This window comes from Ceratotherium simum, chromosome 27 (genome assembly GCF_057802395.1).
Source record: "Ceratotherium simum simum isolate JZ-2026a chromosome 27, ASM5780239v1, whole genome shotgun sequence".
In the NCBI taxonomy this organism is placed as follows: domain Eukaryota; kingdom Metazoa; phylum Chordata; class Mammalia; order Perissodactyla; family Rhinocerotidae; genus Ceratotherium; species Ceratotherium simum.
In genome coordinates, this window is record NC_141926.1 from 4,251,012 (window position 1) to 4,272,614 (window position 21,603).

Sequence of the window (21,603 nt, forward strand, 5' to 3'; positions counted from 1 at the left end):
GCTCTAAGAGGGCGGTTAACTGTCACCTCCACTTTACAGATGGGTAAATCGACTTCAGAAAGAAGTAAACAGGGCTAGGATTCCAACTCGGGTCTGACTCCTACCTACTAAATGCCATAAAAACTCTATTTTTAAAAAAGAAGTTGCAATTCCTGTATTATTCATATCTATCTATCTATACACCTATATCTATACGTGTACGTTTATATGTGTGCAGATACATAATACTTCAATTTGCAAGAATACAAGTATTTTAATAAACAACCTCACATTTCCAAAGTTAGGATGGGCCTAAATTCATTTTGTTGCAAGTCCCTGCTTATCTGAGCAGTTGCTACAAACTTAAAAAACAACAACCCTGTTGTTTCCCCATGCCTCTCAGTTCTTAAGGCCTTTTCTCTGTTGTCCTGGATAGTTCAGAAGGGACAGCCCAGGGACTCAGCCGGTCGCCATGGCAACTGCCTGGCTGACCCGGCGCCCAGCTTGCAGGTGGGTGAGAAAGGCGTGGAGGACAGGAGCGGACCTGCAGGAGGGCTTCCCAGACGCGTTCCGTCCCCGGGGCAACCCCATTGCAGAAGGTACCCTCACCAGCCCCTCTGCGCAGACCAACCATGGCCAGCCAGGGACCGAGGTGTCTTCAGTCATTGTTTTTTTTGGGGGAGTGGGGGGCAGGTAGGTAGAGACAGGTGAGTCTCTCTCTTTTATATTTAAGAAAGGCGAGAAGAGAATTTCTCACTGGGGAAATGGAGCTCGGAGGAACCGTGGGCCCTCACCCTCTCCACTTACCGAGGCCCTGCCGCCTCGGCCCTCCCTTCTCCATGAGCTCCCATGCGCGAGCTCCCTGCTGGGGGATGATGGGAAATGGCTCGCGGGGAGTGATAGGAAGCTCCTCCTGGCGGGTGACAGGAAGCACCTCCTGGTGAATGATGGGAAGGGCTGGCTGGGGGATGATGGGAAACCACTGCCAGTGGATTATGGGAAGTGCCTCCCTGACAAGGTTAAGAGGTAGGAGAAGATTTCTTCGTTTTTTCTGGTGAAGAAACCTGTCTTCACCAGGGTCCTCACCTTTTTGCCTCTCATGCCCTGGCAGAAAGGAGGAGGATGAGCTAAGTGAGCGTTTTGAGGGCATTCAGAGTTTGAAAGCGCTGCTTCTGTGATCAGCAAGCACTTCCGGGTCACCCAGGGGTTGGGGGTCAGGGAGTCTGGTGCTGTCAGGCATCAGCTTGGAGGGAGAAAGTCTAACTAGGACTCCCCAGGTCTGTCACAGGGAGAGTGCAGATGAGGCTCTCTGCCTGACCTGAGCCAGGGAGCAACCACTTTCTGGAAGGAAGAGTTTGGAATCTGGTCCAGTTGCTGCTGCAGGAGTGTGGTCCTGTTGTTTCTGCCATCTCGCCTTATTTGGACAATTGCTAAACCAGCAGTGTAGTGAAATTACTGTAGATTGACTGAAAGATTTTTGCACGGGTCAATCAAATTGTAAATTTTGGGATACAATTGTGCAATAGCTAGGCACCGTGCTGCTAACGATGTGATCCAGACCAGGGTTTGTTTAAGCCACTTTCTGGGTTTTTCAGCCTGAGGCTCTTTGGGCCAGTGGTTCTCTGCTTGATAGATGGTTTAAAGTCACTCCCAGAAAAACCATAGTTATTCTTTTAAATCACAAATCTGGGAGGCAGTAGAGTATATTGATTAACAGCAATAGCTCTTGAGTCTGACAGCTTGGTTTGAATCCCATTGACTTTAGGGTCGTGAGCAATGACTTTACCTCTCTGTGGCTGCCTTTCCTGAGCTGTTCCAAGGGAAAATGATAGTGAGGATTTAATAAGATCATTCATACAAAACCCTTAAAACACTGCCAGCACAGAGTCAGAACTTAGCACACATTAGTCACTGTCATCGTCAGAGCAAATTTGAAAGTTGAATTTCTGACATTTATTTTTATATGCAAAAAAGCTAACATTTATTTGCATATTCTTGTTTACCATTCCAGATTTCTAACATTTAAACTATTTTTGACATTTTATTATAAAAAGACATGCTCAATTGTAGTAAATGTGGCAACTGCTAAGTATAAAGAATAATGATCATCTATTATTCCAATCTCCTCACTTTCCCCACAAGAAAAGCTTAAATTTTGGTGTTTATAATCTTTTTATCTTTACAACTAGAAACAATATAGTGTCTTGTGTGTTAATTTGCTTGCAAATTGTTCCTTTTTTCTGTAAGTGATGTGTTTGGACCTGAGACTTGGTTAAGATTGCAACCTGCTATTATGTCATTATTTCTGAGGGAAAGTTCTGTGGGGTATGTGTGCTCTGGAAGATCTGTGGATTGTTCACGTCGCGGCTGCCAGCAAGATCAAACTCTGTGTTTACTCAGTCATTCCTCCCCCACCTCCTCCAGCCACAACAAACAACACACCTTGTGGTAGGTGTGAGGGGAACTTCCTATTAATGATATGTGATATTTCTGTAATATCTTCATTGTTAACATTATGTAGCTATCATAATAAATAACAATACATTAATAAAATAGCATCTTTGATGCCCACAGCAGCACTTTGAGATCAAAAGAGTTTATTCTCCCTAGTTAACAGAATAGGAACACAAGGCTTAGAGGGCAGGTGAGTTGCCTGAGGTCACCAAAGCTAATAAGCCATGGGAACCCAGAATTAGAACTTGGGCACCCTGGCTTTGGATGTGTAATGTTTTCACCAAACAATGATGACTTAAGACCTGTTTTCCCTCCATGTAGATCAATTTTTTTGAATACTTAGATGTTAGATTTGAAGAAATAAAATGATTGGGTTATTATTACTGTTGAAGGTGTTAAATCTCAAAAGTAACTAAGAGCACCATTCCATATTTACATTTAGAATGAAACACAGTTATTTCTATAATTTGCAAAAACACACTAGAAATTGGATATACAAATGTACAATGGCCAAACCATATATGAAAATAGAACTCTGACCCACAGCATGCAGCAACCAGCCCAGGAAACCAACCATTATCTACAGTCACCATCCCAGGAAGCCAGCTGGCTGTAAGTCAGACTTATAGGAAGTCAGTCTGCTATTTCTACTAACTGATCCAGGAACAAACAATAACCCCTGTAACAGTTGGCCCCAAATGGCCAGGACTTGATTAAAAACAGAGTTTTCCTAATTTTTGTCCCCACTTCCAACTTAGGACCAACCAGAGAAAGCTGAATTTGCACCCGACCAATCACATAGGATGCCCCGCTTCCAGTTAGCCCACCTAGAGCACCCCCAGGCCAACAGCCTCCAATCAGGGCATCCCTTTTCTCCAATATAAAGCTTTCCCACTCCTCTTCCTGCCTGTGAGTCTCTGCCAAAATGCAAGTAATGGTGGCTGACTTCCTTCCTAGAGCCAGCTCTGAACTGATAACTTTGCTTGTTCTCATTTGGGTGGTCTTCATTTATTTTCACACACAAAATAGAGATTCTTTTAAGTAAAACTGATAAATGCAGAAAGACCTCAACCATATTTCCATCTCACCAGGGATCTGAAAACCCATATGGACTGGATTTCACTGTCTTCGTTGAGCACCTACTATATGCAAAACACTTTTTTAGGTGCTGGGGGGAGACAAAGATGGTACGGCATGGCCCCTGAGTCTCTGGAAATCGGACAACCACCCACATGACTAAAACACGAGACAGAACTTGTCGCATGCATTTGATAAAGATGGTTCAAGGTACTATGGGAGTTGAGAGAGAGATATTGAGCACATCTAGCTTGAGGGATCAATAGAAGCTGCAGGAAGGAATGTCAAATATTTAGAGTAAAAAAAATACAGAGAAATATGGTTATTACATACTAATAAAACTAACCACTTAAAATTAAATTTACATTTTGTCATACTCAGATCCTTAAAATAGGTGGATAGATGGATGGATGGTAGATAGATGATGCACAGAGTTGAAGTCCCTTCCTCCTTCTCCAAGCCCCATTCCCCTCTCCCTCCCCAGTGGCATGCTTATGAATTCGGAGCTTTTTCAGGAAGTGGCCCCTTAGCCAGTCTTTGAAGAATGGTTATGATTTTGCATAGGCAGAGCTGGGGGAAGGAAGGCGTTCCAGGGAGAGAGTACGGAAGGCGTTCCAGGGAGAGAGTATGGCATGGACAAAGGCATAGAGGTGGGGAGGTGAGGGCTGTATTTGGGGGAAGTGCCTATGGTTTGATTTTGTCTGAAGCATGAGGCAGGTATAGGAAGGAGATGGTGGGCCATGAGGTTGAGATGGCTTGGGCCAAGAGCATGGAGAAATTGAGTGTCAGCAAATGAGACTGCTCTGCATTTGGGCTTCTTAGTAGAGGAGGGGTGTGAGGTGGCTCAGAGGGCCAGAGGCTGGAGGCAGAGAGGCTAAACTAGAGGCTATTGCCAGAGTTTACTGGAGGGTAAGAATGATACCAATTCAAGATAAGGTTGACATAAAGGAAGCCATATTGTAGAAAAGAAACCCTATTGTAACTTTGAATGACCTCTGACTAACTAGCCCAGCTGGATCTGCACCCTCCAGGAGATCTACCTGCTCTGTAGATTTTACGACCCCTGCTTGTGCATGTACCTGCCAGCTGCGATAAGATGATAACTTTGTTCTTTTGAGTTCCTTAGGAATATGATGACCCCCGAACAGAGAGTCTATGCTGATAGCCATCATCAGTGAAAACTGAAAGATCTGGTGTGGCACTCCCAGTCTGTAATACCTGAGGGTCAACATTACTAACCCCCGCCCCTATAGCCCACAGGCCTATATAACTGCTGTAAGATTTTGTGCCCCTTTAGGATAGTTCTTTTGGACATTCATCGGCCATCTTCCCTCTTGCTAGCAAGCTGTAATAAAATGCCCTTTCTTTGCCACTGTCTTGCCTCTTGAAGGTTGGCTTTTGTCTCTCAGTGAGCAGATCGTGCCCTTTGTGCGGTAACAAGAAGGCCTGAATCTGGGGTGATGACAGAGGAAATGGGAAGGAGATCTTGAGGGGCCCTGGGCAGGCGAAGTGTCAGGTGACTGGAGGGAAGCCAGGAGGAGGGTCCTGTTAGCAAGCGGGAATGAGTGTGAATGTTCATGTGTCTGTGTGTGTGCACGTGTGACTGGGTGGGTGGGTGTGTGGGAGCAGATCTCCGTATGGGACCCCAGAGCAGGCTGGACTCATGCTTGGGGTTGAGGAGGGATGTCAAACCCCGATGGGCATCAGTGTGGATGAGCATCTGCTAAGAGGTCAGAGCTGACTCTGAATCAGGAGGAGATGTTTACAAACCGAGAAGAGATGTTGGTGGACACACCTAGGTGTGTGCCAACACCAAAGGGTCAGAAGAGCCCAGAAGGGTGAGGAGGAGCGGACAGGGCCTCCGGAAAAAACCAAGAAGCCGAGGGGCGAGGTCGGAAGAGGTAGTGCCCAGCACCAGGCAGGGTTGAAACTCTCTCAAGAGCTGCCCTGAGGCGCCTTCTCTGCCCCTCCTCTTTAGGGCCCTGTTCCAGAGGTGGCTGCTCGTGGTAGCATCACCCCGCAGCCGACTAAAGGGATTCTAGGGACCGGCCACGTGGCGTCCCAGGTTGGAGAACTGGTGGGTACAGGTCAGCCCCAGGCCCCGCCCCCTCCCTCTTCCCGGGCGGCGATTGGTCGAGGCGCCGCTTCCCGTTGCTATGACAATATCTTCTGGCTGCCAGTGGCTCCTCTCCGCGCCTTCCGCCCCGCCCCTTCCCGCCCCAGGCCACGCCCACTCTCTTCCCGAGCGGCGATTGGCGGATACGTCCCGTTGCTGTAACAGCATCCCATGGCTGCCAGTGACTCCTCTCGGCCTGTTCCCGCGCCTCTGCCTGCGCCGGGAGGGGGGCGGGGCCGCCCGCGTCTCCATGGAGACGGCGGACGCGGCGGTGCTGGTGGCTGGTACCTACCGACTAGAGGAGCGCCGGGGGTCGAGGCTGGGGCGAGGCCATGTCGGACCTGGGCTCGGAGGAGTTGGAGGAGGAGGGAGAGAATGATATTGGGGTGAGAGCTCCGGGTGAGGGAGGGTCTTCCGCGGTGCGCGGCGGGGAGCGGACCCCCGGAGGCAGAGTTCGGAGAGTAGGGAGGCCTGGAGGCCAGCCACAGTACTCCCCGGCAGGCCGGCCAGGGAGGAGGACCACGGCGGCCACAGCAGGCGCTGCGTCCTGGAAGTTGGTGGTGAAAGGTGAAACATGACGTCTGCTTGCCACATCCCTTCTCGCTCTCCTCCCTCTCCATCCCGCCTCCCATTAAAGGCAAAGAGTTCTAAGTCGAAGGCTTTGGAAGCGCCCTCCTCCCTGCTGTTACCCTCTATTCAGGCAGTTTCCTTTGGTGGCCAGGTCATCCCAAGCTGCCATACTATCCTTGAATAAGTCATTTCTATAGTGGAGCTTGGCTCCTCAGGATTAAGGTGGATGAAGAAAAACTCCTTCCTGGCAGCCTTCGAGAAATGCAAAGGAGGTCTCAGGCTCAGCGAAGGCTTCCTGAGGATATTACCACATAGGCCCGCGATCACGTGCTTTCTTCACTCTTGTCGGAACTGACCCAGGTCGTTGGGATTATTCCCTGGTTTAGGCAGCAGAGAGGAGGTAAGAGATGCATATCCAGTGATGTGAGCTGGGTTCTGTGTGGGCATATTTGTATTGCCCAGAGATTAGCCTCCCTAAAACAGAGGGTGACCGTTTCCTGGCTGACAGGTTGGGAGCCTCAGATGCTGTGTGTGTGCAGGGTTCAGAGTTGAGATGGTTTCAGAATTAACTGAAAAACCTAGCACCTCTGCTGTGATAGATGCTGCTGGTGCCTGCTCAGACCTTTTTGCTAGCTCTGTGCACCCATCTCCCAGCTTCTGCCTGATTTGCTGCTCAAGACTAGCACCTCTATGCACTGGAGCCACCTGGCCAGTAGGGGGAGCCAGAAGTGCTTGGGACCCACGTGCCGCGCCCCCCCCCCCCGCCAAGCCAGTGCTTAAAAAGCAGGATAAACTGGAGTGATGTACACTCTAGAGTTCCCTGTGTGATGAGGCTGAGTCAGGGACATCACCTGGAATCAGCCATGCTTGGCAGTCTCCTCTTTCACATCTGTTTCCCCGCCCCCTTTTCTGGTTTCTCCAGGGAGCACTTTTTTTTTAAAAGAAAATCACTTGCTCAGAGTCTGCTTTTGGGGGAACCCAACCTGCAACACCTGCCCAGTAGGCTTTCTAGTTTGTCTCCTCAAATGGCCCTACTGATTTGTAACTTTTTAGTGCCCGTAATTGTTAGGTTCAATCCCAGTTGAGGATTCAGCCGCCCTAGCAGCTCAGTGTTGGGTGCATTGGGAGGCCTTTGGGGCAGGAGGAGGGGTCTTTTGTACATTTTGATTTAGACTAACCCTGAAACAAATCCGTAAGGTCGCAGAGTTTTACCTTATATCCTGGGCAAGAATTTCTGAGCCAAACAGTGCTAGAAAAAGGCAAGAACTGCACAAATGTTTGTTTCTGAAGTCCTCAATTTCGTGTGTCTGAACTTGCGTTGTAACAGGTCTCTACAGATCCAACTCCATCAATCATTGCTCTGTGCCTTAGCCATTATTTATTAAGTGCACTGTACACGCATCTATTAGATGCTTGAGGAATGTTTATTTTATGAAGGATATGGAAAAATAGGTAAATTACAAATTACAAGCTTGTGTTACATTTTTTATTGATTTACTTTTAAGATAGATACATAATTATTTCCATATTGGGCTATGCGGTTTGAACCTTAAGTCTTTTGATAGGGAGTTTAAAGATGAGATAAACTAAGTTGAGTTAGGAGATTCTTGTGACAATGGAGCCCCGTTTACTCCTCGCTCCCTCCTGTCCCTCTCACTCCCATCAGAACTTCCTGGAAGGTCAAAACTGTCTTCAATCCCCACGGATCATTTGAAGGAAGAGCTACTTTTCTTAGGGCTTTTGCATTTTAAGTCCTGGATTATTGGAGGAAGCAAATGGGGAGATATTTTCATGGTTCAAGACCTGTTCCACCCGCATATGCTATTTCAAACTTGTTCCTACAAGGAACACCATTTGGAGTACTTCATATATTTCACAAGTGGGCTGATGTTGTTTATAGTATAAAGGGTTATCATAACAAATTGCAAGCTCAGATGTTGGAGGGAGAGAGCGAGCCTCTGCCAGGGACAGGTACTGGCTATGTGACCTTGGACCAATGTTCCCTGTTGCCCAGGCTGGTTACCTACCTCACCTGTAGATGGGGCCGAGGACTGGGAGCATTCAGTGGAATACTATTTACACAATGCTTAACATATGGTTAGAGCTTAATAAGTGGGAGCTGTAATTATCCTGATTTCTTTTGCCCAGGAATATGAAGGGAGTCGGAATGAGGCAGGCGAGCGGCACGGCCATGGGAAAGCAAGGCTGCCCAATGGTGACACGTATGAAGGGAACTATGAGCACGGTAAAAGGCATGGCCAGGTCAGAGCCGCTGACCTGAATGGGTGGTTTTCCCTGTTTAGTATTCTATTAGCAAGTACTCGATTCAGGAATGATATGGATTATATAATTAATGTGTTTCAGGGGATCTACAAATTTAAAAATGGTGCTCGATACATTGGAGAATATGTTAAAAATAAAAAGCATGGTCAAGGCACGTTTATATATCCAGACGGATCAAGATATGAAGGTAAAATGTTCTCACAAAGCAGATTTACGTGTGGCAGAGGTCTTTTGGGATTGAACTTGTCTGTGGACCTGGAAGTATAGGAGAAAGCTTAAAGTTCTCCAGACTAGTCAGTCATTCAACAAACACAAACCATATTCCTACCTTCACAGGGTTGGCCCAGAAACCAGAAAGCCTTATAATTAGTGAATTGATCGACAGTGGGAAATGTGACTGTCCCCGTGACCATCCCGTTCTTTCCTGTGAGCCCACGTGCTGAGGAGCTCATGCGAGGGGGGCAGCTGGAGAGCACAGACCACGGGCTGTTGGCGGGACCCATGACTTTCCACGCTCGGTAGCAATCGTCTCCTTGGAGTTTCCATTTCCGACAACCCCTCTTCTGATGAGCACTGTTTCTTTAGACCTTGTCGTTCCTTCACGGAGGGCTTCTGGTCTGGGAGGCATTCTGCCTCGTTAAGCTGGCATTCCTATCTCTGCCACGATTCCTTACAGGCCAATCTTGTGTCTCAGGAAGATCCTTGTTCCCTTATTTCCAAGAACCTCACTGCTGCCCATGCGCCATTGTCACCTGGCGAGACTACACTATGAGCCTAATCCCAACAAGGCACGAAGGCAGTTCTGAACCTGGAGAGAGGCAAGTTTGTGAGCCTTTGGAAACTGGGCAAAATTCTATGTTCTGGGAAGAAGTTTCCTATTTTCATCAGATTTCCAAAAAGATCTGTGACCCCAACCCTGGGACTGTGGTGAGAATAGGTGAGACCTTGTACAGGGCACTCCCTCCCTCCTTGCCTCAGCTTTCCCATCTGCAGTGTGAGGATTAAATGAATGAATACACGTGAAACGCTCAGAGCCATGCCTGACTGATGGTGAGCGCTCAATAAATGTGGGCTGGGCAACCATGTACCTGGTGGTCACATGGCTTCTTAGTGAGCAGGACGCATCCTTCGGGTGCAAGCTGGAACTGCCTGTCTTGTTGCCACATAAAAGCAGAACCAAGGACTGTTGTAGAACAGGGGATCTGCCAGGATCTGAGACCGAGGTGGAGAGTGTTAACGCTTTCCTATTAGAGATGGAATTTCTGTTTTGTTTGTTTCATAAATCTTAGAAGGCTTGCTCCAGAAAAAGCACCATCTGCTTTTTAAATCAACCTTAAATAATTTAATTTAGGGCTTAATTGAATTCTTTCCAAATCCTTATGAACCTAATCTCATTGTTGTCATTTTTTATCTCAGTGTAGATGTTAATACAATTTGAACAACACGTGTATATATTTATATAAAAAGATACTCAGAATAAGGGATTGAAAGAGTTTTTAGTACAAAGGTTAGCTAACTTATAAAACTTCTTTAGAAACAGTTGGAAATTTTTGTTTCTCTGTATGGTTTCGTGTCTTAAAGGGCGCAAGGGGCAGTCAGTACTCAGAGATCTCTTCTCTGAGGTCAGAAGCCACAGTATTAATTTTAGCTCAGTAGGTGAACAATCTTCTGATCGTAAAGTCTAAGTTCACACATGGCTGAATTCTTCATAGCTGTGTTTTGGCCGACTGCCAACATGAGGGGCACGGAATGGTTTCCAGCAGAACTGTGTGCTCAGCCTCAGCCTGAGGGCCCCCAGCTGCTGAGCCAGGCCTGATTAGGGAGCCCAGGAATGGGCAGAGGCTTCCTGCTCCGAGAGGAGAGGAGCTGGAAGCCATTCCTGGGTTGGCGGGTGACTTGGCCAGTGGCAGGGAAGCAGGGTGCTTAGGGGAGTGGGCGATGAGGTTGGAGGGGTGAGTGGGTGCCAGATTGAAGAGGCATTTGGACCACCTCTACAGAGCTTGCCTTTGGGGATGGAGGGGCAATGAGGGCTCTGCAGTTGGGAAAGGAGAGGAAGCACCACTATCAGTGCTGGTCCTGTTGCCCGCCAAACAGAACTAAGAAAAACGAAGGTGTTTAATTATGAAATTGTGAAGAAACAAAACGATGTGATGACTTGAAGCTGGCTTTTCTGGAAGCTCTCAGAGGGCAGGCGCTGGAAGAAGAAATGAACTCTTGGCTATTGGGCTGCTTGCAGAGAAGGGAGCATGGTGTTGGAACAGACAAACCTGGATTTTTGCTTCAGTCCGGCTGTGTGACCTTGGGCAATGTGCACGATCTTTCTGGTTTTCGGGTGCTGCGTCTGTAAAAATATGTTTCGGTTATTACACATCCCAAATGAAGTGGCAAGTGCAAAAAACCTAGCGAGTATCTGGCACAGAGCGGCTCCTCACAAATGCCAGCTCCCTTCTCTTCCGTATTTCACTGAGCCAGCAGCATAGGGAGCCAGCATGGCAAACCAGTGACTGACCCACAGTTTAGAAGGGGGAGAGCTTCTTGTGAAGGTTTTTTATTTTAAATCGTCTTTAATCCCCAGATCGCCGACCTGGGAGCCACGGGGATGATGGCAGGCGTGGATGACTATGGAGAGCTTTGTAACAGATACGATGCTCTCCTGGAGGAAAACCCAACCCCAAACCACCAAGCAACCAACCAACTCTAGGGGTTTCTCCTGAAAAGAAACGTAGCTGGAAAACACTTCAGTTGATAAGATCAAGAATGATGAGAAAGTATAAGATTAGGGGTAGAAAGACTTAAAAAGTTAAGTGCAAATTTAAAGCAACAGTAATAAAGTTTCTAAATGGCATTCACTTAAAAAAAGAGAAACCTGACTCATGGCTGTTGAAGACCTGCTCCAGAAGGCGACCTTCCGCTCAGTTACCCTCCTCAGTTCTGCATGGTTTACTGTGGTTGGATGATAATCTGCTGGGGAGAGTCTCTAACAAGTTGTTTGTTAAGTAAACCGGGACTTTTAAAAAAGTTTGCTCAACAGTCCTCACTGGCTTGGAATTCAGTGTCCTTCACAATTTAATCTTTCACTTTTGAAAATTTTCTGCAAAATACTTAATATATTTTTCTTACCACACTACCCTGGAGACCAGCTCACGTGCTCAAGAGAAGAGGATGTAATAGTTTCGTCATGGTCTTTTGTGGGAAGAAACCAAATGATGCAAGTGTTTCAGCCGAGGTCTCTTTGCCCCGGGGCTGTGCTGGAGTCGGCTCATGAGAGCTCACAAAAGCCAATTCTGCACTTCTTTTTCCCAACTCCATACTTAGCTTGAAATTGGCCGTGGTGGGAATATTTACACCACAGAAATTGGCAAATGCTACCAGTCAGGGCTTCTTCTTCTTTGTTGTTGTTTTTTCAACTGGTAATTTACCAGGACACCACTGCCCCTTAAGATTCAGGGAAATCCTCCAAGATTTCTGCACACTTTGCATGTTGTCATGGCTACTTTAGGTTCAAGCCCTTGCTTTCACTGAATTATCTCAGTTTGGGGATTCTCCATCTCTCTTGCTCACGTCATCCCTGTCACATATCACATCGTGGAACCCCGTCCTCTTAATTGCTACCAATTGCCGCCTCCTTCTCTTCATGCGTTTTCGGTAAACCTGCCCTTTCTGAACTGTATTCCACTCTGAAAGCAGACAGTGTGGCTCTTTTTGTTGGCTTACACTGAGCTCTGCAGATGTGTGCATGTATACTCGTGTCTGCCTCCCACCCCAAACTGAGGGCAAGCTCCTCCAGGATGGCTGTGTTATCTGTACAGCTGCTCATCTGTCTCACAGAGTGCTCAGGACCTTGTAGGATTGATGGAGGAAATTCCCTTTTGTAGGTAAACTTTGGGGTTTGTTCATGTAAACACATATTTCTTGGATAATTAGCCTATTCTTAACATGCTGTGTATTCTTGATCTTCATGCTGAAGTGGATCTGGTTTTTGTATAAACCAGAAGCTTATACAAGTTTTGGGGCACTCTTTAAGAAAAGAACATCAAGTTAGTATAAAAGTGAATTTTTATCTGTAACGAGAAATCAAAATGAATAAAAATTTAAAAATACCACAAACATCACATAATCTGAAGAAATAACATGAATTTTAAAAATTCATGCCTGACACACCTCCAGCATGCCTTTCCCTTTGTTAGCTAATAATGGAACATCTATTTGACAACAATTTTGTAATATTTTCTATAGAGAAAATAGAGAATTCCATCTTTTCTCTTTGATCAACAAGTTGATCAAAATTCATTTTTTTTATTATTCATAGTCTAGAAAAGTATCATTCAGTGTAACTTGTTATTGGCAATGCATGTTCAATTTTAGGATAGTTTGGCGACTTTGGAAACCTATATTAAGTTTTTTTCATATGGGGGGTGTAAGATTTGAGGACATTCTGAGTTTCCTGGTGCAGGAATTAATCTTCAAGAATTGATGACATTCACGAGTGCGTTAGCTGTTGTCCTTACCATAGAGGTGAGTTATAAATGTGATGGAATCTTTGCCAGTTTCTTTATTTCCTATCATGTCCGAGAGAAATGAGCAGGAACGTGCACGGAGGTGAGTGGGCAGGGACACTCAGGTGAGGGAAGAGTCCACATAGAGGCCTGGGGTTGGCAAAAGTGCGAGTCAGAGTGGACGGAGTGTGCAGGTGGGGCGGCCCTGGCGACTAGGCTGGAAAGGTGCATTGGAGCCAGGTGGCGAGGCAGGAAATGGAGTGAAATGCTGGCAAGTGGCTGAGGATAGACCACCCAGTCTTGACGTTGTTGCTGGATCACTAAATGTTGGAAGGCAAACGGAGTGTGGTGTTGGGACCGTTGGCAATGGGGCAGATAGCCTGGTTTGAATCCTCGCTCTGCCCCCACAACTGTGACACCTGCTGTCAGCACATGCAGGTGACTGTGGCCCACATCCATACACCTGCCAAGATCTGTAGCCAGCAAACCCTCAACTCAGCCTCCCTTAGCCAGCTCCCCACATGGTCAGCCACTCCACGCCATCTGGCTGGTCAGCCACTCCACGCCATCTGGCTGAGAGGCAGAGGGACAGAGGGAAGTCAGAGGGGAAAGAGACAGCATGAAGGGCGTCACGCCCTTCTTCTCACCGGGTGTGATTTGTGTCGTCCTTTCAGGGGAGTGGGCTGATGACCAGAGGCATGGCTATGGCGTGTACTACTACGTCAACAACGATACCTACACCGGAGAGTGGTTCGCTCATCAAAGGTGTGCGTTCACTCTTCAGTCCTACAGCTGAATTCCTGTAGCGGGAACACGGTGACATCTTATTGAGAAACAGAATCATGACAGAAGCCCATTAACCCACTGCCAGGCAGTTCAAACCCTCCATGGCTTTATGGCGAGCAGCCAGATGATGCCCTACTGGGCAGGTGCAGCCTCGCGGAGAAGAACACTTGGGTCCTTCACCCAGGAGCCCCGGGGCGTGGAGGGCACGGAAGAACCTTCTAGGGGACTGAGCCACAGGTCCCAGGAGTGCTGCCTCTTCCCCACGCGAACCAGCTGATACACAGGAAGGTTGTCCAGCATACGATGCCCGTCCCAGGCTGGGGCACATGGAACAGAAGGCATCCTTTGAATGGGCACAGATATAGAAGGCTGCGTCAGCCTAGGCCACCCTCAATTTAAAGGTCTGTCTTATAGTGCTGGAAGGGTCTCACTCTGCGGAACAAAATGCACTGTGCTCCTTGTCTTATGCAGGCATGGGCAAGGCACCTATTTCTACGCGGAGACCGGCAGTAAGTACGTCGGTACCTGGGTGAACGGACAGCAGGAGGGCGCGGCCGAGCTCATCCACCTGAACCACAGGTACCAGGGCAAGTTCTTGAATAAAAATGTAAGTCAATGGGAAGCAACATTTGCCAATGAAATACTCTCCTCCCCCAGCCTATGTAAATGTGTGACCGGAAAAACTAAGTAAAACTCAGGGAAACCCTCCGCCCCTCTGAAGACGGGAAACAAGGCAGTTGTACGTCTCCCAGGCTCTCTGATACCCACAGAGGGCAGAGTGGGGTGGACGCTTGGCCTGTTTCTGCATCTCAGTCAATTCTCACTGTCTTCCAACACTGGTCTGTCACATCATTGTAACACAGGGATGGGCATCTTGACCTCTTGTATGTGCTCCCTCTCATGGGTAAATCAGATATGAAATATTTGTTTGCCTGGAGTGACTGACCATTTCCTGCAGTTGAGCATGTGGGTGTTTGGAGTTTCTTTCCTCTGGAGGTGCGGAGCTGGAGCCGTAGGGGGCAAGACCCACAAGCCCTTTCCTCGTGCTGCAGGCCGGCCGCCCTGCTCTAGGTTGTGGTGGGATTGGATGGCTGCCCAGAGTCCCTGGTCTTGGGTCTGAAGGTTTCCAGTGTTCGGTGCCCACAATCAGTCCTTTCTGTTTGGAGGACTCTGTGGCTTTGTCTCCCTTCTTGTCCAAGCCCTAGTGGGATCACACAAACCCTGGATGATTCAGAACCTACCACACTGGTATTTGTCGTAGCTTTGATCAGGGGCAGCAGAAACTTCCTCTGAAGAAAGAGTTTGCTGAGCAAATTAAAGGCGTTAGAAGTCGACATAGAGAACATTTAGCTGATTTAATGAAGTCATCTCAGAGTCTCTTAAAACTCAGTTTTCATTTACATATAATGAGGATAAGGGGCTTTCAAGTGCTGTCGTGGGAATGGAAATTATTAAAGCTTCATTCTGGTCAAAAAATATATATAGATATACTTTTGTCCAGAAATTCTACTTCTGAAAACGTACCCTAAGGAAAGTATCAAGAGTGTACATAAAGATGTAACTCAGAATATGTTTCCTGTGGCAGTCTTTGTCAAAGAAAAGTATCCACACACCAAATATCAACAACAGTAAATGGGTAGAATAGATTATAATTCACAGATGAAATACAATATCAGGTTGACAACTGGTGTTGTGGAAGAATATTTGTAAATAGGGGAAGTTGTGCACGCCATATTTCTAAATAAAAATAGAGAACACGTCAGTCTGTGTAATTATGATCAGATTTTTTTTTTTTGGTGAGGGAGATTGGCCATGAGCTAACATCCATTGCCAGTCTTCCTCTATTTTATATATGGGACTCTGCCGCAGCATGGCTTGTTGAGCAGTGCGTAGGTCCATGCCCGGGATCCGAACCTGCGAACTCCGGGCCCCTGAAGCAGAGCATGTGAACTTAACCACTACACCACTGGGCCAGTCCCATGATCAGATTTTTATTAAAAAAAAAAAAAAGTCTATGTACTAGAAACAAAGTTACAGAGACTACATCAAAATTTTATTTGTTCTACCTCTAGCTAGTTTTACTGTGGGTGTCAGCTTAGTAAAATTTTTGTGATAAATGCATTACTTTTATAAAGAGATAGAATGTAGTTGAAGTTTTTAAAAACAAACAAAACAGGCCCTATACTTAGCATTTCCGTTAGCCATTAGTTCATAAAAACATTCTTTAATCCATATTGGACTTCACCCAATTACACGATTTTGGTTAAGTTTTATGGAAGTAACATTTATAAAGCATTTTATACTTTCTATGGGATGTTAACACTTAAGAGTGAAGTACCTCTCAATTTCTCTTTGCTTGTAGCCCATTGGCCCTGGAAAGTATGTGTTCGATATTGGATGTGAGCAGCATGGGGAATATCGCTTAACAGAAGTAAGTGGCAGAGTGTATATCGTTTCCTACATTCATAGGCGGAAGAGCTGCTCAATGATATTGATCCTATAGATCCAATAAGACTAGAAGTTATGCCAACTCGTGGGCACTTTCACTTTTTCATTTTCCTTCTTTATTCACATGTGTTGGTCTAGACCAAATTGCCAGAATTAAAGAATACCGTTTCATAGTTATTGCTGAAGTCTAGACCTAGTTTTTGTCTGGGGGAACCAGCCAATCCTGAGTCGGAGAGCTCTAGACAGTGTTAGGTCCCAGAATTGACAACTGAAATCTGTAACCATGGTGTCACCAAATTCGTCCAATAACTCAGTGTTTCAGGTTTGTGACTTGCACCGCTTATAATTTTCTCTTTTTGTTCCTTGCCAATACTTACCATTCATATAATTCTAAGTTAATATTCCCTGGTTAATGTTAAAATTAGCCAGCTAAGATTGTTATTATTAGGCATGCAAATATGTGTGTGTGTGTGTGTGTGTGTGTGTGTGTATGTTGGGGGGAGGGATGTCTGCCTTTGTATTCCTGTCATTATTGTGTGACTAAGTCCTGTAGATAATTGGCAATTTAGGAAAATATCTTGAGCACACCCCCCTCCCCAGGCCCCCCCCCCTTACCCAATCAGGGCATCTCCCCCCAGGAAACTCCCAGGGAGCTCCCCCCCAGGCACCCTCCAGGAGCCCCCCCCCACTGTCTTGTCTCTGTGTCTCTTCACATTGTCTCCCTCTGTTCATGTCTCTGTGTCTAAATATCCCCTTTTACAAGGACACGAGTCGTGTTGGATCATGATCCACTCTAATGACCTCATTTTAACTTGATCACCTCTAGTAAAGAGCCTATCTCCAAGTAAAGTCACACTTTGAGGTGTATTGGAGTTTAGGACTCCAACATATCTTTTTTGGGGGACACAATTCAACCCATAGCATTGGGAAAACAGACTCCCAGACTCTAAGGTGTGCAGGCAAGCTTTCCTGGGGAGTGTGTTGGCATCAGGAGCTGTAAGGGAGTGAAGGAAACCGGATTTGGCAGGAGCGGAAGTTGAGCTGTGATGGGACCCCATGGGAGCTCTGCATGGATGGCCTTTCAAAGTTTCCTGAATGGAGGCAAAGACCTTTGACCCCCAAGTGGACCAGTCATTGGGTATAGGCTGCCCATGGATGGGACGTGACACCTGGGCTATGCCACTTCCTTTGGTGGAGGACGATTCCTTGGGAGGGACTTCATTATGAGCAATCAGCTGCCAACACTCCCAGCGGCTGGAGGAATGAGCACCTGATCCTGGAGGAAGATCTGCTGATGTGTCACGGTGTGCAGGAGACAACAGATACTGCTGGGGGTAGTTCTCAAAGGGTAGTCCCTGGGCCTGCATCATCAGCATCACTAGGAATCTGTTAGAAATGCAGATTATTGAGGCTAGCCCGGTAGTGTAGCAGTTAAGTTCGTGTGTTCCGCTTCGGTGGCCCAGGGTTTGCCAGTTCGGATCCTGGGTGCGGACCTACTCACCGCTCATCAAGCCATGCTGAGGTGGCGTCCCACATAGAAGAGCTACAACTCTACAACTATGATACACTACTATATACTGGGCTTTTGGGGAGAAAAAAGAAAAAATAGGAAGATTGGCAACAGATGTTAGCGCAGGGCCAGTCTTCCTCAAAAGAAAAAAAAAGCAATGCAGATTATTGGGATCCACCCCAGACCTGCTGAATCAGAAACTCTGGGAGTGGGGCCAGCGATCTGTATTTTAACAAGCCTTCCGGGTGATTCTGCTGCAGTTCAAGTTTGAGCACCACAGTCCTGGAGTGTTGGCATCACCCTTCATGGGAGACAAAACTCAGAAACTTTGAAACCAAGTAGAGTAATTTATTTCTGAGTGACTCAATGGAAGTAATAGGCAAGTGTCTGTCACTCTTTGTCTTAGGTATTATCACCTATGTGACAGTGAAGTTTTCCATATTTACAGAGTTGATGTTCAGATCTTTGGAATTTTGTGCTGGTTACAAAACTGAAGTACGCTTGGCAAGATTGACATATGTTGGCTGTGAACTATTGTTGGAATTATCCGTTATTATAAAATATCCCACATTTAGAAATGATACACTCTCACTCAGCTTTCACTGAATTTTATTTTTCCGTCCATAATCCTTGAGATTAGAGCTTTAGTGTTTGTGCCTTTCAGTATCATTCTACCGTCATCTGAGGATATTTCTAGGCCTTTTCGTGCAGTGATGTTAGTTTTTATTGTACATAAAGAACCTTAGAGCTGGAAAATGTGGCTGAGCAGTTGCAAAGGGCATTTAGTCCTTAACTGCTCCAGACTGCTGGGAAGTGTTACCTCTGAAAGCCTCTCTTATTGAAGCCTCTCGTGGCATCAGTAGAAAGAGTGCAGGCCCAGTGCTGCACTGGGCTTTCATTGCTCATCCTAGTTCTTTCGAGATCCATTTTCAACCCTTAGATTATACTATGAATAGTTGGCAATTGGTCTGATCACTCAATCATGTTATAAAAATGCTCAAATGCAATTTAAAACCTGTCCCTTCTCCCCTCACTTGAAATATCCCACACCAAGTTTATATATACGTTGGTAAATTTACATTTTTAAACTTAAAATAGGAAAGAGGAGAAGAGGAAGAGGAAGAGGAGACCGTGGTATCTGTCGTTCCAAAATGGAAAGCTACCAAAATCACAGAATTGGCCCTGTGGACACCGACCCTGCCTGGGGAGCAGCCCCCTGTGGGTGGACCTGGCCAGGAAGAGGCCCCAGGAGCCGAGGGTATGGGCGCCTCCAGGGTGCCAGAGCTGTGCACATCCTCTTCGCAGGCCGGTTGTAGGTTGGGCTCTCTGGGAAGCAGACTCTGGGTCCGTTTTGTGTGCGGGATGTTCTTAGGGAGAGCCGTTGGGATCAGACCCTCCCAGGGAGTGGAGAGGAGGGGAGAGCAATCGGACTGATTGGATAGAGGGAGGAGTGAAGCCATGACGCTCAGCAACCTTCGGTGATTCCACGGGAAGCCCATTGTGTCCTGTGGGATCTTTACCCCCTCACCTTGGTCAGTGACTGGCCGTGGGCGTGACCTGGGCAGGGCAGTTGACAGCACCTGGAGTGACAAGTCCTTCCTGAAGAGGCTCTGGGCAGCACTTCTCCGTGGCCATCACAGTAGTCTTTTCGGAGAAAGTAGGCAAGGTGCCATGGAATGGTGGTTACTCTGGATAGGAGTTCTTCTGTTGCAAGTGATTGAAAGCCAACTCAAATTGGCCTAAGTGAGATAATACAAATACTAATTTATTGATTCTTACAATTGGAGAGTCGGGAGATGGAGACAGCCTCAGGCATGGCTGGATCAGGCTTCTGCTCTCTGGTCTCAGCTCTCCAGGGCATTGGCTCTGCTGTCTTCCCTTTGGAGACAGATGCTCATCGACTTTATCAGATTGTCACCCAATCAGCTCAAGAACCCTGGGGAACAGAGAGCTTCTCATTCTCAAGATGGTCATCAAAACCTTTGGGAACTAGAGTTTTCAGACCAGTGGTGCCCATCCCTGAACCAGCCACTGTGAGGGGGGACGGGATGCTCCGTGGGCCAGGCCTGCGTGACTTCAAGTGGGGAGGGGTGGTCCCCTGAGGGAGAAGCTGCACCTGCTCTCAGCAGGAGAGAGAGTGGCCGCCCCCTACACACTTGATACCAGTTTCCTTTGCTTCATCTCAGGTAGGGGAGAGCCTGTGGAGGAGGCCCAGGCACTGACGGACATTTCAGAGGGGGAGACTGATTGGATGAAGCCTGGAGAGGAAGACGGAGATGCCGCCAGGGAGGAGGGCCGTGAGGATGGCCAAGAGGAGTTCCGAGATGACAACTTAGACCTGGGTGAGCATGCTCTGGCAGAATGAGGAGAGCAGGAGGGAAGTAGGGGCGCACACACACTGGGACAAGCTGGAGGGTTCTCAGCCCTTCAGCCAAGGCCATCCCTGGGCCAGGCCTGAGGGACTGGGAGGAGGTCTCCAAGGACCCACTATGAACTCACGCCGGACCCATAAGAATGCTGCTCCCTCTTAGGTCCTCCTGCAAACCTCTTGGCTGCAGCAGGGACAGCTGGGTGCTGTGTGTGTTCTCTTCCTCTCCATCACTTGCTGATCTCCATTTTTACCAAGAGAGCAGGCTTTAGGCTGCAGAGTCCCATTAGAAATTCATAACATATCTTTATTTTATTACATGATTTTTACCATGGCTGAGTCACAGGACTATGATTAGAGGCTAGGGTTTTGGGAACCAGCTCTTTTTAAGTGGGTTTGAATGTACCATTAATCTAGAAGCTTCCGCCTCTGCAGATCCTGGAACAGGGATTTGACCTAATTTCTTCTCTAATTAGCCAGTAGTGAGAGTTATAGATCCTACTTAACAGTAAAGAATAATTCCAAATTTCATGAAACATTTAAAATAGCACATTATAAGAATGTAGCAAATTCCTGCTTTTCTTTTTATTAACACAAGGGCTAAACAGTGAAGTATTTCATTCATAAAGCTGGTTGTACTTGGACAGTGTATGGGGGCAAAAGATAATTATTGAACCTGCTCTCACTTACATGAATATTCTTGTCTTACTTTGAAAATATCTTTTGCTTAGTTTATTATTAGTACCAAAAGAAAAACTATAAAAGTATGTAGAAGATAAAATTTAACATTCCATTTTTTGCCTGATAACTGCTTAATATTTATAATATCATTTATTGCAAAAGATCTGTTAGCAAATAAAGAATTTTAAAATAGAAAAAAGTTAATATGAAATATACTCGTTTCTCTCTTCTTCCCAGGAAATATGGATTTTGAAGAAGAAGAGATTAGACAAGATCAACCAGAGTAAGATGAAGCCCAAAGCATAGGACTATATCATAAAAGTGCTCTGTTACTCGGGCATTAATTAATACTAATCAATCATTAATCTTTTTTACTTAGTTGTTTGTTAAAATGGTTTACAATTGCAAATAAATTTCTCCATTATCTTTTGTTTATGAAATAGCCTCTGTTGCCAGTTCCTTAAACTGAAAGTTACCAGGTTGTTTTGACATAGATTTTTAGCCGTGTTTTTTTTTTTTTAGCGGCGTTCTCCTATTCGAGGAGAAACAAGATAAAGAAAAATGTTACACAGCTGTAACTCTGCAAAAGACGGTCAATGCAAGTGGACTTCTGGCTGAGCTAATAGAGGAATTATACACTAAAGCTCCTCTCAGATTTCCCTCAAGAGAGCTAGAAAAACACCTAGAAAATAAGAATTCCTGTGTGAAATTCCCATAAAACAGCACAGAGTAAATATACTTCAAGCTTGGGGAAGAAACCATCAGCTGCCATTGGAGGGGGCGCTCGTGCTCATTCCATGCCTTCAGCATCTCAGTGTGGATTTTGGCTCCCTGA

The 21,603-nt window shown here is 46.4% G+C and overlaps 1 protein-coding gene across 1 annotated transcript; it reads left to right on the forward strand.

Annotated features, from left to right (window-relative positions):
- The first annotated feature begins 8,349 nt into the window (after positions 1-8,349).
- RSPH1 (radial spoke head component 1) lies at positions 8,350-21,179 on the forward strand. The gene is made up of 8 exons (XM_087417813.1): positions 8,350-8,441; positions 8,561-8,666; positions 13,650-13,740; positions 14,233-14,368; positions 16,124-16,192; positions 18,818-18,977; positions 19,906-20,061; positions 21,006-21,179. The coding sequence occupies exons 1-8, from the start codon at positions 8,364-8,366 to the stop codon at positions 21,053-21,055; spliced, it is 846 nt and encodes a 281-aa protein (XP_087273939.1). The 5' UTR covers positions 8,350-8,363; the 3' UTR covers positions 21,056-21,179.
- The last annotated feature ends 424 nt before the right edge of the window (positions 21,180-21,603 follow it).